The 13827-nt window shown below is 46.2% G+C and overlaps 1 protein-coding gene across 1 annotated transcript in view; it reads right to left on the bottom strand.

Moving 5' to 3' along the window:
* ABHD2 (abhydrolase domain containing 2, acylglycerol lipase) overlaps positions 1-13827 on the bottom strand; it is a 99457-nt gene that overhangs the window by 35742 nt on the left and 49888 nt on the right. Inside the window, exons 4-5 of the mRNA XM_044231690.1 lie at positions 3714-3889; positions 1268-1435 (exon numbers count right to left, since the gene is read on the bottom strand). Of these exons, the coding sequence (XP_044087625.1) occupies positions 1268-1435; positions 3714-3889 (344 nt within the window). The remainder of the gene's footprint in view (positions 1-1267; positions 1436-3713; positions 3890-13827) is intronic.

Here is a 13827-nt window from a genome sequence, read left to right as displayed (position 1 = left end):
TCTGTAACACAGGGTCTTGAGTCGTGGGAGTGAGCACGAGAAGCAGGGGGCGCGGGGCAGCCTGGTGGGCCCAGAACAGGGGTCCTGCTCACGCCTCCCTACCCGTGCCCTACACGTCATCAGCAGCCGCATAAACCGGCACAGCCTTGCTGGAGGACAGTCTGACAGTACAGACAAACAGGCACACAGAATGTCGACTCTGAAATTCTAGCCCCGGAAATTCAGCCCAAAGTAGTCATTAAAGAGTAAAACCAAATTCTATGCGAAAGATATTTATAGCATCATTATTTAAAATGCCAAAAAACTCTAAACTAAATGGACTACAAAGAGGAAGGGTTAGATAAACAATAATGGAATAATAATAGCAACGGGGCTCTTAAAAAGATTAAATGTAGTGACTACGCACCTTTATGCTAGTGAATATAAGATTATTTAAACTACGTCACCACAGATATACACACTAAGACTGACTTTAAATAAAAACCATGTACACACGGATGAAAGAATGGGAAGAGAAACCAATCGGAAATTAGATTTATGGTGAGATGGTGGATGCAATTTTTGGTTGTTTCCCATTAAAACGTGGAGTAAATTTCTTTGGTTATAAACAAGCCCAGTGTTTGTGTGTATTCAAACACATACCTTATGTGTTTATTATTTATGTGTGCATCTATAATATGAAGGGAGATTTAAAAATAAGAAATCAAGAACGGGCAGCCTGGAAGACAGAGCCTTCGTTAACACGGGACTTCAATTAGAGGCAAGAAGCACTTGTCTCACTATGAGATCCGGTTACTCTCTGCAAGGAACTTGGAACCTGTGAGTCACTGATATGCCAGATTTCCTTCCCAAAGACATGCATGTGCCTCATCGCAACCCTTGCCCGCCTGTCACAAGAGTCCTGGAGAACTGGGGTGGGGATGGCTCAGTGGGGCCAGGCGTGGGCTGCAGGGGGGTGCCCCTGGCCCTGCTCTGATGCCTAACCACCAGCAGAGGGCGGCGGGGACTCCCTGCCCCCTTGACTTTCACTGGGTCTCCAGGAGGCAGGATGCGCTTGGGGAGGTTCCGGGGCCCATCTGAAAGGCTGACCTGAAGCATGGCATCATAAATGCCCCATACACACCAGCTGCTGGCGTAACCCCGAGCCCCGCTGCCTCTCCAGAGGGGCATAAATTCTGAACTCAGAAAGGTACAGCAGGGCGGAAGGGACAGTGCGCTCGCTCCTAGTGAGAAGGATAAGGGGGATTCCACGTGGCCGTGGCCTTACCGTAGGTGAACATGCGCGGTGAGGTCAGCTCAATGTTGGGCAAGGCGCCCAGGTGGTTGAGCACGGCGCACCGGTAGCCGTTTTTCTGGGCATAGTCCACGAAGGTGCGGATGTACTGCTTCTCGCTGTGATTGGCGATTCCCGGGCAGATGACCATGGTAACGTCATCTATGGGGTGAAGAGAAAAATCCCCATGAACCGCATGAGGCGTGATGATAAACGGCCATGACGATACATCACTGGCTTAGATAACAGCAGGAGGGAAACTGACATCCATGTTTCCACTAAGTTCTCTGGGAAGAAGCGTCTTTCCCTTCTGGGTGGAGTCAGCCTGATCCGCGCTTCTCAAACTATTTACGGTAAAAGGTCGGTTGTTAAAATTCCCTATCGTGGACAGACAATTTTGAAAAATACGATAAAAATTAATGACTACAAAGGTGAAAAGAAAACAATTTAAATCTCAATTTATTATTATTAGATTCAGCAGATACAAAATTACTCAGCCACACTGCTTTCCAGGTTTCCAAGCCTTCCTCTTAATGTCTGTATCAGTGATGGGATGCAGGCCTGGAAAAACAAGAAGTGGTCTGCACAGACTTCTCTGATCAAGCAATCTGACTTCCAGATATTTGTCTACAGATACAACTGTACATTGTGCAGAACAAGAGATGTACATGACAGGTGATAATGGCAAAAGAGTGAACCCAAGCTAAATGCCCCCAAATAGAGGTCTGGTTAAATAAATTATTGCACATCCAAGTGATGAAATGTTATGTAGCCCTTAGAAAGAACGAGAGACATCTTTACGGGTGCTGATAGGGTGAGCTCTCCAACATGTATTAAGTGGGAAAAAAAGCAAGGTGTGGAAAAGGGTTATGAACGCTGCCATCTGCATGGAGGGGAAGAAGACATCTATGTTTAGAAATGCATCCACTAGCCCTGGAATCGTAGTGAGAAACCTAACAGTGGGTGCCACTGGGGAGGAGTGTGGGTGGGCAGTAGGAGTAGAAGAGAGATGTATACTTGCTCTGTATATCTTAAAGGTACCTTTTGAATTTTCTTTTTTTTTAAAGATTTTATTTATTTATTTGATAGACGGAGATCTCTCAGGACCACGAATTACGTCCTGAGCGAGTGGTACTCTGAAGGATGGAAACAGGAAGGTGTGATGGATTGACTGGGAAGGGAACATTAGCGAGGGGAGGCAGGGGCTGTCCCTCTGAGGAGGTGACAGCTGAGTTGAGACCCGAGTTATAGGGAGGAGGCGGCCATGGAGGGGTCTGGGGCCGAGTGTAACAGGCAAAGGGAACACCCTCTAAACCTTCGGCGCCAGCTTGTCAACAGCGCTGGTTACCGTAAAGAACTGAAAGGTACAAGAGGTTTACTGGAACTTCCTCCCAAGTAGTTACCGAGATCCTAGAAAAACCAAGGTGCCTTGGGGCGCGTGGGTGGATCAGTTGGTTGGGCATCTGACTCTTGATTTCGGCTCAGGTCACGGTCTCAGGGTTGTAAGATCGAGCCCCTCGTCGGGCTCCATGCCCCGTGGGGAGTCTCCATGGGATTCTCTCTCTTCCGCTGCCCCTCCCCCTACCACTTGTGCACGCAAGCTCGCTCTCTCTGAATAAACAGATAAAATCTTTACAAAATAAAAAAGCACAAAACCCCCCTCAGACCTAGGTGCCTTGCATACTATGGAACTGAGAAGACACGTCCTCTTCTAGAAGGGGCAGTGGGAGGCAGCTGGAGTCCTAACTCCACTCACTCGTGAGTCCTCCCGCGAAGCTTTTGTAACGGCTGCTTACTAGGCAGGTCGCACAGAGCAACGCTGGCTTCCAGCAGCGGCAGTGATCGAGAGGTTTCTGACAGACAGGTATCCCAGAGTCCTGTGTAGATGGACCCAAATGTGTCTTTTTGTCCACGGCAACCTACAGAGAGGGTGCCTGCGAGCCTCCGCCATCTGCTGTTACCCAACAAACCAGACCGGCCTATGCCGCGTCTCTGAGCTTTAGTTTCTCTCATCAGTAGAGTCAGGACAATAAGGCACCCCCACCTCTTGGGGTTGCTACAAGGCTTAACTGAAAGAACAGGGCCTACAAAGCTCTTAGAAGAGTCTGGCTTCTATTGTTGTCATCAAACCACAGGCCTGGTCCTGACGGGGCCTGGGCTCCACGCTCTCCCACAGCCCCTTACACCGAGCTTCTGTATCTCATGGGGGGACTAACAACCACGTCCAGCATTGCTGTCTGAGGGGCCCAACGTGGTATCCAGCAAGCACATGATAGCACGAACCCTTGCGGGCTGCCCCTGGGTGATGAACCGCGGTGGGCTTCCTCCTAGCCCCCGGCGTGATGCTGAGTTGGCGGGACGAGCGCGTACACCGTGCTCCCTCCCTGCCCAGTGTTCCCATTCCGGGCAATGGCCCCATCGCAGACCTGCGCTAGCTCACCTCCAACACAGTGCTCCGCCAAGGGCTCGAAGAGGTCGAAGGTCGAGGTGGCTCCGTCGGACATGGTGATGAACTTGCGGTGCCCGTAGGGGTGTGGCGACCTCACCCTTCCCATCTTCCCGTACAAGGCCGTCTGGATGTGTCCACTTTTCCCCCAGATCAACGGTGGAATGTATCTAAGAAAGCAGAGGAGGAGAGCTCAATTTCTGCCACGCTCCTTGAACAGCGCATGGAAAGAACTTCGAGCAAACGTCTTTCAACCTATTTAAGTTCTTTTCCTGACAAGTTCTGTAGAGGAAGCGTGAATATGGGATTTTCTGTACTTTATATCCATGCCAGGATTGGCGCCCTTTCCCCACTTACTAATACATCCTGTGTCAGATCGGCTTTAGAAATCACTGGCACATGTTTACACAGACAGGATTTCAAATTTACAGTGTTAAGTAATTCGATACGAGTTATTTCTGTAACGCAGATGAAAAAGCAAAGCAACTAATACGTTTTGAACACATGCTACCTGGCAGAGCTAGCCTCATTATCAGATGAGCTAACGTATATAAAGTATCTAGCACACGGCCTACACTCAGTAAATGCTCACTTCTTTGCCTTCCCCCAACAAGACCGGCCCCAGTTATCATGGGTACCCCGTTAACCACACCCACTGCTCTCCCAAGAGTCTATGAGCCCCTTGTGCAGCTGTCAGGGGGTACACTGTATGCTCCAGAGAATGTGCTGGAAGGGCAGAGCAGTGTAAATATTTGTCAGGTTAAGTGAAAGATAAAGGCTTGTTAGCCCAAGCAAGCCATGACACCACCCTAACCATTGTCCTTCGTGAAAACACAAAGTGACCCTGGTCCCTGGGAGTAAACGCTAAAATCCCCAACTAGTTAATCACTGGGAAAACAGGGTACTCTGTTACAACTAAGAAATGATTATAGTTTGCAGCCCTGGCGTGGGATGGTCCCATTTCCTGAAACTGCCACTGATTTCTCTTGCCCAGCCTTAAGCCCAGGCCTGGTGGTTGGCCAAGATCTGGGTTCTGTGTAAACTAGAGTCACAGAACATGAAACATGGTAATGACATCCATCCTTCATCTCTGTATTATATCACAGTGGTGAGCACTTAGTTTCTTAAAGATTTATTTTAAGAGAGAAAGTACACAAGCAGGGGGAGGGACAGACGGAGAGGGAAAAAGCAGATTCCCTGCTGAGTGGGCAGCCCGACGTGGGGCTCGATCCCAGGACCCTGAGATGGTGACCTGAGCTGAAACCAAGAGTCGGAAGCTTAAGTGACTGAGCCACCCTGGTGCTCTGTGGTGAGCAATTTCTTAAGAGCTCACTTTAACCCATTTCCCAATTCTTGCCTATCATTTCCATCATACCTGTTGATCCTAAAAACCCTCCTTAAATTAAACCAGACTTACTTTTTTCTTTTTTCTTTTTTTTAAAAACTAATTTATTAAGTCTCCACAAACTTAAGAGAAGTGAAGGTATCGCCTTAAGCCAGCCAGTTCCAGAACAAACTTCCTCTGTGCTGGTAGGTAGGAGGGGAAAGATTATTTTAAAACCTTAGGACATTTGCCAGCGTGACACCAAGGTGCAAATCTCAGGGCCGAGGCCATGGCATTCGGGAAGCAGATAGAAGCGTTTATAAGATATGAGTGGATTATGACAGCAACAAAAAGCAAGCCTATAAAGATCACATCAGCTGGACAGCTCAGTATTGCACAAGATTTAGCTACAGCGTTTATAAAGGGTTTCAGACGATAAATTACAAATACGGGGAGGGAAGTGATCCAAGAAACCAAATTCCTGGTTGCACCCAGAGGAAAATTCAGAGATAATTTTGTTTATAGAATAAATGAAAAACAGAAATGTGCTGAGGTTAAACAGGACAATAGAAATATGAACTAAATTTCATATGCGTATCTCCTGATCTTGTTCAGAATACAAGAGAATTTCAGAAAATGACAAAAGAATAAAATAAAATCTTTTCTTCGTGGTCCCAGGCTTCCCATATAATGATGGCACGTGTGGTCATCCTGATGCTGTCCCCTGATTCGGGGTCATGTCACCTCTCTGAGGTGGCCTCTATCCCCTACTCTCGTCCACTTACTCTGGCCTCCACCTGCCAATGGAGGGAAAACCAACCAGTGCGCCCGGCTGTCCCCCTCCACTGCGTGGGTCCTAAGTTGCCCTAGGAGGCCCGCCATGCCCTGCCCGCTTACATCTTTCTGTGTAAGTTCGGATAAGCCGGAGCCACTGGCCTGTCTCCACTCGGAAGAGGCGTGCGGCCCGCTGTGCTATTTTTATCCCAAGAGCCTTTGCTCAAGCTGTTGCTTCTGCCTGGAATATTCCCCTTTTCTCCCTGCACACCCAATTTTTCTGTTCCGCAGCTACTATCTGTCTTTCAAGACTCACTTCCAATCAGGCTGCTGGGGGAGCTGCCCCTTCTCTGTGCCCCCCGGCAAAGCACCCCGTGCACAGCTCCGTCCTGGCACCCAGGGGGCCTGATCGACATGAGGGCTCTTTTCTAGCACATTCTTCCCCACCAGCGGCAGGAGCCAGGCTTGTCCAGCTTTGTGTGTCTCCCCAGGGCGCCCCACACGCCGAGCACGAAGGGAGGACTACTGGGTGAACTGGGAGCGGACCCACAGAGCAGGCACGGAAGAAACATGCGCCCTAATAATGTGAGTTGGGCTGTAGCATAATTGGTGTTTGGTTCCTGTCCTCTTTCCAGGCTACCCAGCGGCATTCTCAGAGAAAATCCGGAGTATGCGCGTGTGTACGTGTGCGGGTGTCCATGTGTGTGCACGTGTGCGCGTGGGAAAAAGCGACTGCCTCAGGATCGCTGGAGGACTTTCTCACTTCAGCGTGAAACAGTGTGCACCGTCAGTTGTGCACAGTGGGCGTTTCACAATCGTTAATTTAATGACAATACCACCTTCTGATAAAACGCTGTTTTCAATGCGCATCACACCACTACCACACGGGCGTTTACCAACTCGGATTTTTAGACCGCAGACACCGTGGTGAAGTGTTGTTGTGTGTTTTCATTTGTTTGCATGATTTATGCAAACCAGAATGGGTGTAACTAGTTACGTAGTTTGGGTCAAGGAGGAAGCATGGATCAAAACAGCGGAATCGGGGCGCCTGGGTGGCTCAGTGGGTTAAAGCCTCTGCCTTCGGCTCAGGTCATGATCTCAGGGTCCTGGGATCGAGCCCCGCATTGAGCTCTCTGCTCAGTGGGGAGCCTGCTTCCCCCCAACCCCCGCCCTCTCTCTCTGCTTACTTGTGATCTCTTTCTCTGTCAAATGAATAAAATCTTTTTTTAAAAAAGTGGGATCTTTTGATATTTATATAAACATATAAGCACTTAAGAAATGCTACAAAGTGTCCATGGAGGAATCTGCTTTACTCTGGCCCTTCAGAGAGAAGCCTGGCAGCTTCTGCCTTGACCTCCTTGGAAGCCTGGTGCCCTGCTCTGAGGCAGCCAGGATCTGACTACCCCATGAGGAGAGGCAGCCCCGAGGGGGCTGGAGACACAGAATGGAGCCCGGTGTGTGTTTTAAATTCCAAGCACCACCAAACCGTCTTCCAAGACAGATGGACCCAATTTACATTTGCAAATTTTGCACGGAAGTACCTGTCTTCCTCACCCTCATCAATAATTAGCACTGTCAATCTTTCACATTTTGGCCATCTTGACGGGCAAAAAATGGGTATTTAACTTCGGTACGTGTTTCTTAAGATGGACTCAATCCGTGGATAACATGTTTTGTTTTTTTTTAATTAATTTATTTTTTAAATTTATTTTTTAAATTTATTTTCAGTGTACCAGAATTTATTGTTTATGGAAAACACGTTTCTTATTTGAATTGGCATCTTTCTGATTCATAGATTTCCCAGTCATTCCTGTTTCTCTTATGTCAACGGTTTGTACCCTTCGTCCATTTTCCAGTTGTTTTTTTTCTCTTTTTCCAATTGATTCCCAGGTGCTGTTCTTATCACCCCGACACCGTGTCATTTTCTATTATATGTTGTAAAGGCTTTCTCCTAGTTTGTCGCATATTTTAATTTTATCTTACATAACTTTCATATTTTGTGGTTAAATTTGTTACTTTTCTTTTCTTTAAAAAAAAAAATTTTTTTTAAGTAATCTCCACCCAGCATGGGGCTCGAACTCATGACCCTGAGATCAAGAGCCGCACACTCCTCCAACTGAACCAGCCTGGTGCCCCAAATTTGTTAGGTTTTTCTATTAAAACCTTTGTGGTTTACATCTTGTTTTAAAAAGAGCTATTTGAGCACATGACTTTAAATCCATTCCTCAGTATTTCCTTCTATTATGCCTATAGTTTTTAAAAAATGTATTACCCTTAAATCTACTTATTTTTGTAAATGACGCAAAGTAAAGATCTAATTCATTTTTCCCTGACAGTTAGCTAATTAACTTTATACTATAAATGGTTCATCCTTTCCCTACTGATTTTAACTGTCGTCTTTAACATATACCAAGTTCCCAATGAAACATTTAGATATTTTTCTATATTTTCTTTTCTGATTCATTGATCTATGTGTCTATTCTTGTGCCAGTATGACTCTGTCTTAATGAACATAGCTTTAGGGACTATTTTGAGAGTTGCTAGTGCGGGCTTTCACTTTTCCTTTCCAAAATTTTCTTGGCAGATGTTCGGCATTTTGATTTCCAGGTGAATTACAGGATTAGCATGAAAATTTGGGATTTTACATGAAAATTTTGGGATTTCTTATTGTTAACCCATCTTGGGGAAATCAGACATCTTTACAATTTTTACTTGTCCCATTAAAAAAACATACTGTATCTCTCTATAACTCAAGCATTTATGTCCTACGGTAAAACTTTATAGCCTGCTTCACGTTGCAATACTCGGTTTTTACTACACTAATTAGCATGCATTTCTACATTTTTAAAAAAGCTATTCTTAGAGTGAGCATCTGGGTGCATTTTACTCCTAGCTCCCTGAAAGCAGAGGCAATGTCTTCTGTGCTAACACATATGCTAGTCTGTCCAATGTTGTGCTGTGGCCAGTGAGTAATAAATGCTTGTTGTAAATAAACGGATGTTATTAAAAAAGAAGCTAAACCACAACAAAATAGAGAGGCCAGTGTGTGAACCTATCTACACAACACCAGGCTATACTAACAGAATCACCCAATGGGAAAGCCCACAAGGGAAAATCGGGAACCCCCCGTCTGTGGCCCTCCATATACACATACACACTGCGTTTGGGCAGATGGAGTTCACATCAGCAAGGACAGATGGCTGTTGGGCTGTTTACAAAAGAGCTGGGGCAAAAAAAAAAAAAAAAAAGTTGACTAATGCTTATCTTTGCCCTCAATCTGTGAGTGACCAATCAATTGTTTCTTATAGGACCTGGGTTCTTTGGTTGACGTCAAACTACTTTATAGCAATCGGATGCAGACCTAGCTGTCATTCCCTCGGATTCTCTCCAGCTGCCCTCCAGGAAACTGGCACAGAGCTGGCACACTATGTCATCTGAGACTGTGCCCCCCCCCCCATTCCCTGCACGCAGGTCCCTTTCAATGAGCCAGAAGCCCAGCAGCAGCTCCTCCTCGGCTAAAATTTTATGTTTGTTTCAGACAAGATGCTAGGATTAATGTAACACAATCCAACCCCAGTGAATTTAAGAAGGTACAGTGCTGGGGTGCTCCCCAAGTAGACAAGAGGCTAGAGGACCAGGCTTGAAGGAGGTAGGATCGAGGAAAGAAAGTGGGGCTGCTGTATGAATGTGCTGTCTACACAGTCTGCAGCACCTCCAGGAGGCAATGCCCCAGGAGTGGGGTGTCTCAAAGGAGGGAATTTGGGGGGGCAGAGCACCCTGATTTATTTCCTGCGTGCAATGGGAGAAGACTTCCCCGAGAGGAAATCTGTGTCCCCTTGGAGAAAAAGAAAGGATGCGGGGCAGCCAGAAAACGACATATGTTCCCCACAGGTCTGAGGCTGGGTCCATCTTTGCTTTAAGAGGCTGCTTCAGTGCCCCTGATATCCCAGAGCCTTCTTCAAACCGGCATGTTCCCATCTAATTTCTCCAAAGTCTCTTCTTTCTGTCCTTGTTCCCAATGTTGGTCCCAACTCAGCATTTCCCATAATTCCCAAATGTATTTACTTTGAAGAACTTGCTGTAACGCGCTGTAGATTAGAAACAGGCGGCTCGCTGGTTCCAGTGGTCTTTTTTCTCGCCCACTCATCTTTCTGAAAGCAGACTTGATCCCATCCAAGAGTTTGTGCTGTTTTCTTTAAAGGAGAAATCTAGAAAAGTAGAGTCTTTATGACTCCTGGTCAATGATCTTTACTGGTCTTAAAGTAGCACATCTCATGCAACCCATGACTTTGCCCCACTATTTTTTTGAGGTAAAATTCACATACCATGAAATTAACCTTTCGAAAGCGCCCGGTTCCCTGGCATTTGGTACATTCACAATACCGCGCGATCATCGCCTCTGTCTGGTTCCAGAACATTTCTTCGCTCCCACAGGAGACCTTGTATGTGTTAAGCTGTTACTCCTCGTTCTCTCCTCCCTCCTGACCCTGGCAACCACTCACCTGTTTTCTTCTTCTGTGGAATTACATATAATGGATATTTTACATAAATGGAATTGTTGAGTATGTCACTTTTTATCTTGTGATTTTTCACTTAGCGCAAAGTTTTTGAGGTTCACTCATGTGGTAACCTGGATAAGTACTTCATTCCTTTCTACGACCGAATAATATTTCATCGTAGGCATATACGGACCACATTTTCTATAGCCGTCCCTTACCTGACGGACACCGGGCTGTCGCCACCTGTTGGCTGTTGTTGGCTTTACAAGTTTTCTTTGAACTCCTGTTTTCAGTTCGTTAGGGTATATTTAGGAGCAGAAGAATTTCTGGATCATATGGTCATTCTATGCTTAACTTTTTGTGCAACCTTCAAACTTTTTTCCGTAGTGGCTGTACAAGTTTACATTGCCACCAGCAAGACACGAGGGTTCTAAGCTTTCCACATCCTCACCAACCTTTGTTACTTTTCTTTTTTTTTTTTAATTGTTATAGCCTTCCTAGCGATATTGAACATCCCTCTATTTTTTTTTTAAAGATTTTATTTATTTATTAGAGAGAGAGCATGAGCGGGGGGTGAGAGGAGGAAGCAGGCTCCCCACTGAGCAGAGGGCCTGATGTGGGGCTCGATCCCAGGACTCTGGGATCATGACCTGAGCCAAAGGCAGATGCTTCACCGACTAAGCCGCCCCAAACACCCCTACTATTTTGACTTGAGGCCATTTCCTTCTACTCTGTCTCTACTTCCATCTCTACTTTTAATATTTACCACAATTTTAAAAATGAATTTTTTGATTAATAAATACATATAGCCAGTCTTATTCACTTCAATTCACAATGGCTATTATCGGTAGAAGGGATCGAATCAGAATAAAATCGGCGACAGTCAACTGCATGTGGTATAATTTAGTACTGTCTAAAATTTGACAAAAGAATCCAATCTTCAAAAAAAATCTTAGAGTCCAGTTTCCATAAAAGCATTTAGACTTGCAAAATTTAACCCAGAGAATGGGACTTGGAAATAACAGCATGTGAGAACTTGCTACAGCAGAAGCTACAGACCGTAACCTATAATACGGACAAAATCCTGATTCCAAGCTTTGTAGAAAAATTTAAATGGAAAACAAACCTGATGAAGATAAAATTTAACTACATCATATTAAAAAAATCATCACAGAATCAAAATATCTCAGTAGGATTTGCTCCAGAAAATATTCTCTGAAACGATTTAATGTTAGCCTAACTTTGATGAAAATATTTGTATTTTAAATGTCCTTGGTTTCAGCCCCTCCTGACTTCTCCTGGTGGGAGTGCAGGTGGTTGGAAATCAGCTCACACTCTCTTCCTGCCTGTTCCTCCTTCCCAGGCCAATGAAGGCAAGAGACACGGGACCAACAAAGAAGATGGTACGAGCTGAAGAGTAAGGAGCTGGATGGGGGGAAGGTCTATAATGCAGGGCCCCTCGGGGTCTGTGGAGGGGTGGCTGGGCACGCCACTTGCTGTGGATCTCCAGGGAGGTCACCTGAGGAGTCCTGCTTTTACTCTATTAAGAAGGAAACAAGGGGGCTCCTGGTTTCCCGGAGACGAAGGGAATGCAAGGGAAGAGTAACCATGCTCTAATTATCTGCATGACTGAGATACAGGCCAAGGCCAAGGCCACTGGAATCTTACTACAGCTCAGAAACCTCGCCTGTAGTGAAACGCGGACCTCTCCCTCAGGGACGGGGGGCACGTCAAGGACGTTCCCTCAGGCCCTTGAACAGAGGAAGTCAGGGACGTTTGAGGTAGTAATTGAAGTTCTAGCACCACGAATATATTGATCTCCTTCTTTGAACATGGAGTGTGATAAATTAAACTCCCATTTTCTTTATCTGTAACACTTCACAATTTTTCAAAGTTCTTTTTGTCTATGATCTTATTTGCCTTTGGTTAAAGTTTATGAAATGGCAGATGTTGTTAGCCTCATTTTACCACGGGAACCCAGAGACCAGAGGGTTAATGGCGTGGCCCCGGTCACTATGCTTACCAAGGGCAGAATTAAGACTTTACCGGGTCCTTGTCCACTGTGCCCACCGTGTTTGCTTGGATGGTAAGACAGACACAAGGAGGACGAGTAGATGTTGTCATTATAGAGGCTCTTGTGATTCCATTAGTCATCCTTTAAAAATACTGGAGTTTTCCAGAACCAATGCAAATGGGACCACTTGTATCTTCAGTAGTCAACAGCCAGCCTCTGGCTTTAAAAATATATCCAATTAACATACACACATTTTGGTGTTGTCCATTTTTAAGGCCACTGCCAGCCAGGGGCTTTTCAACAACATGGAAAGACCTGTTTTGTGTATTTGTTGTTTTAGATTTTATTTATTTGAGAGAAAGAGAGAGAGAGAGCAAGGGGAGGAGGAGAGGGAGAAGGAGAGAGACAAGCAGGCTCTGTGCTGAGCGTGGAGCCCGACAAGGGCCTCGATCCCAGGACCCCAAGATCATGACCTGAGCCAAAACCAAAAGTCGGACGCTCAACTGACTGAGCCACCCAGGCGCCCCGAGCGCTGGTATTTATTCTCAATATAGATCTGCTTATTGAGAAACAATGAACCAGGTTTCTAAGCCAGAAGCTGACAATAAACAGGAGAAAGGACAAACACTCGGACCAAGTTCTGGGGCTCCTGCAAGAACAGGACAACAAACGGTCACGGTGAAGGGGACCATTCAGGAGTGTCCCCATCCTCCACGATAGTGTGGTGTGGCGTGGTCACATTTCACCCACAGCTTGGTCCTCCAGTTAAAAGGCAAAACTATCAACTAGCGTCAAATCTCCCTGAAAAAGGAACACACTATCTCCGTGAGTGGGCTCAGGAGGCTCTCCCCACAGGGCTGGGCAGGTGGCTGGGCTGCACTAGGCACAGATGGCATGGGGGGCTGGAGGTGAGGGCCGTGCCGTGGAACAAAGAACCACGTCTTTAAATGCAAGGAGGCAGCAAAATGTTCCCTCTCACACAGAGGCACACAGGCTGATGGGGCCTCAGGCTTAGCTGAGTGGTGAGGCATGCTGAGGGCCTGGCACGAATGCAGTCGTGTAGGAGAGTGGGCACGTGTGTGTGCGCGCGCACACGCTTCTCCCCTCCTTGGTGTACAGAGTTGAATCTGCATATATGAAAAGTACATGGGATGCAACTCCACTATGTACTAGAAAGAAAATCAGGGGACTACTGTAATGTTAAAAAGAAAAAAGTACTAAGGCACTCCTCTTTAATTTACACCTGCCTAAATTCAAGGGTATTGGGCAGAAGAAGGAACTCAGCACGGAGCAATCTATCCGCATGATTCCACGGGGCGTCCACAGCCACCTTGGCTATCCATCTAGAACTTACTGCCGAGGTTTAAAAGGTCACCTGACAAAATGAGTGGCCCTCTTCTCAAGCATTTGTGACTTTAAATTGTTAGCAGTCGTTAACACAGCACTTGGCTGGAAGCCTCACTCGTCCACAGGTCTTGACTTTGTTCCCTGTGTAGG

The sequence above is a fragment of the Neovison vison genome, chromosome 13, assembly GCF_020171115.1.
Source record: "Neovison vison isolate M4711 chromosome 13, ASM_NN_V1, whole genome shotgun sequence".
Taxonomy (NCBI): domain Eukaryota; kingdom Metazoa; phylum Chordata; class Mammalia; order Carnivora; family Mustelidae; genus Neogale; species Neogale vison.
Note: the sequence above shows the minus strand (reverse complement) of the source record. Positions and strands in the feature narration are given on the sequence as shown.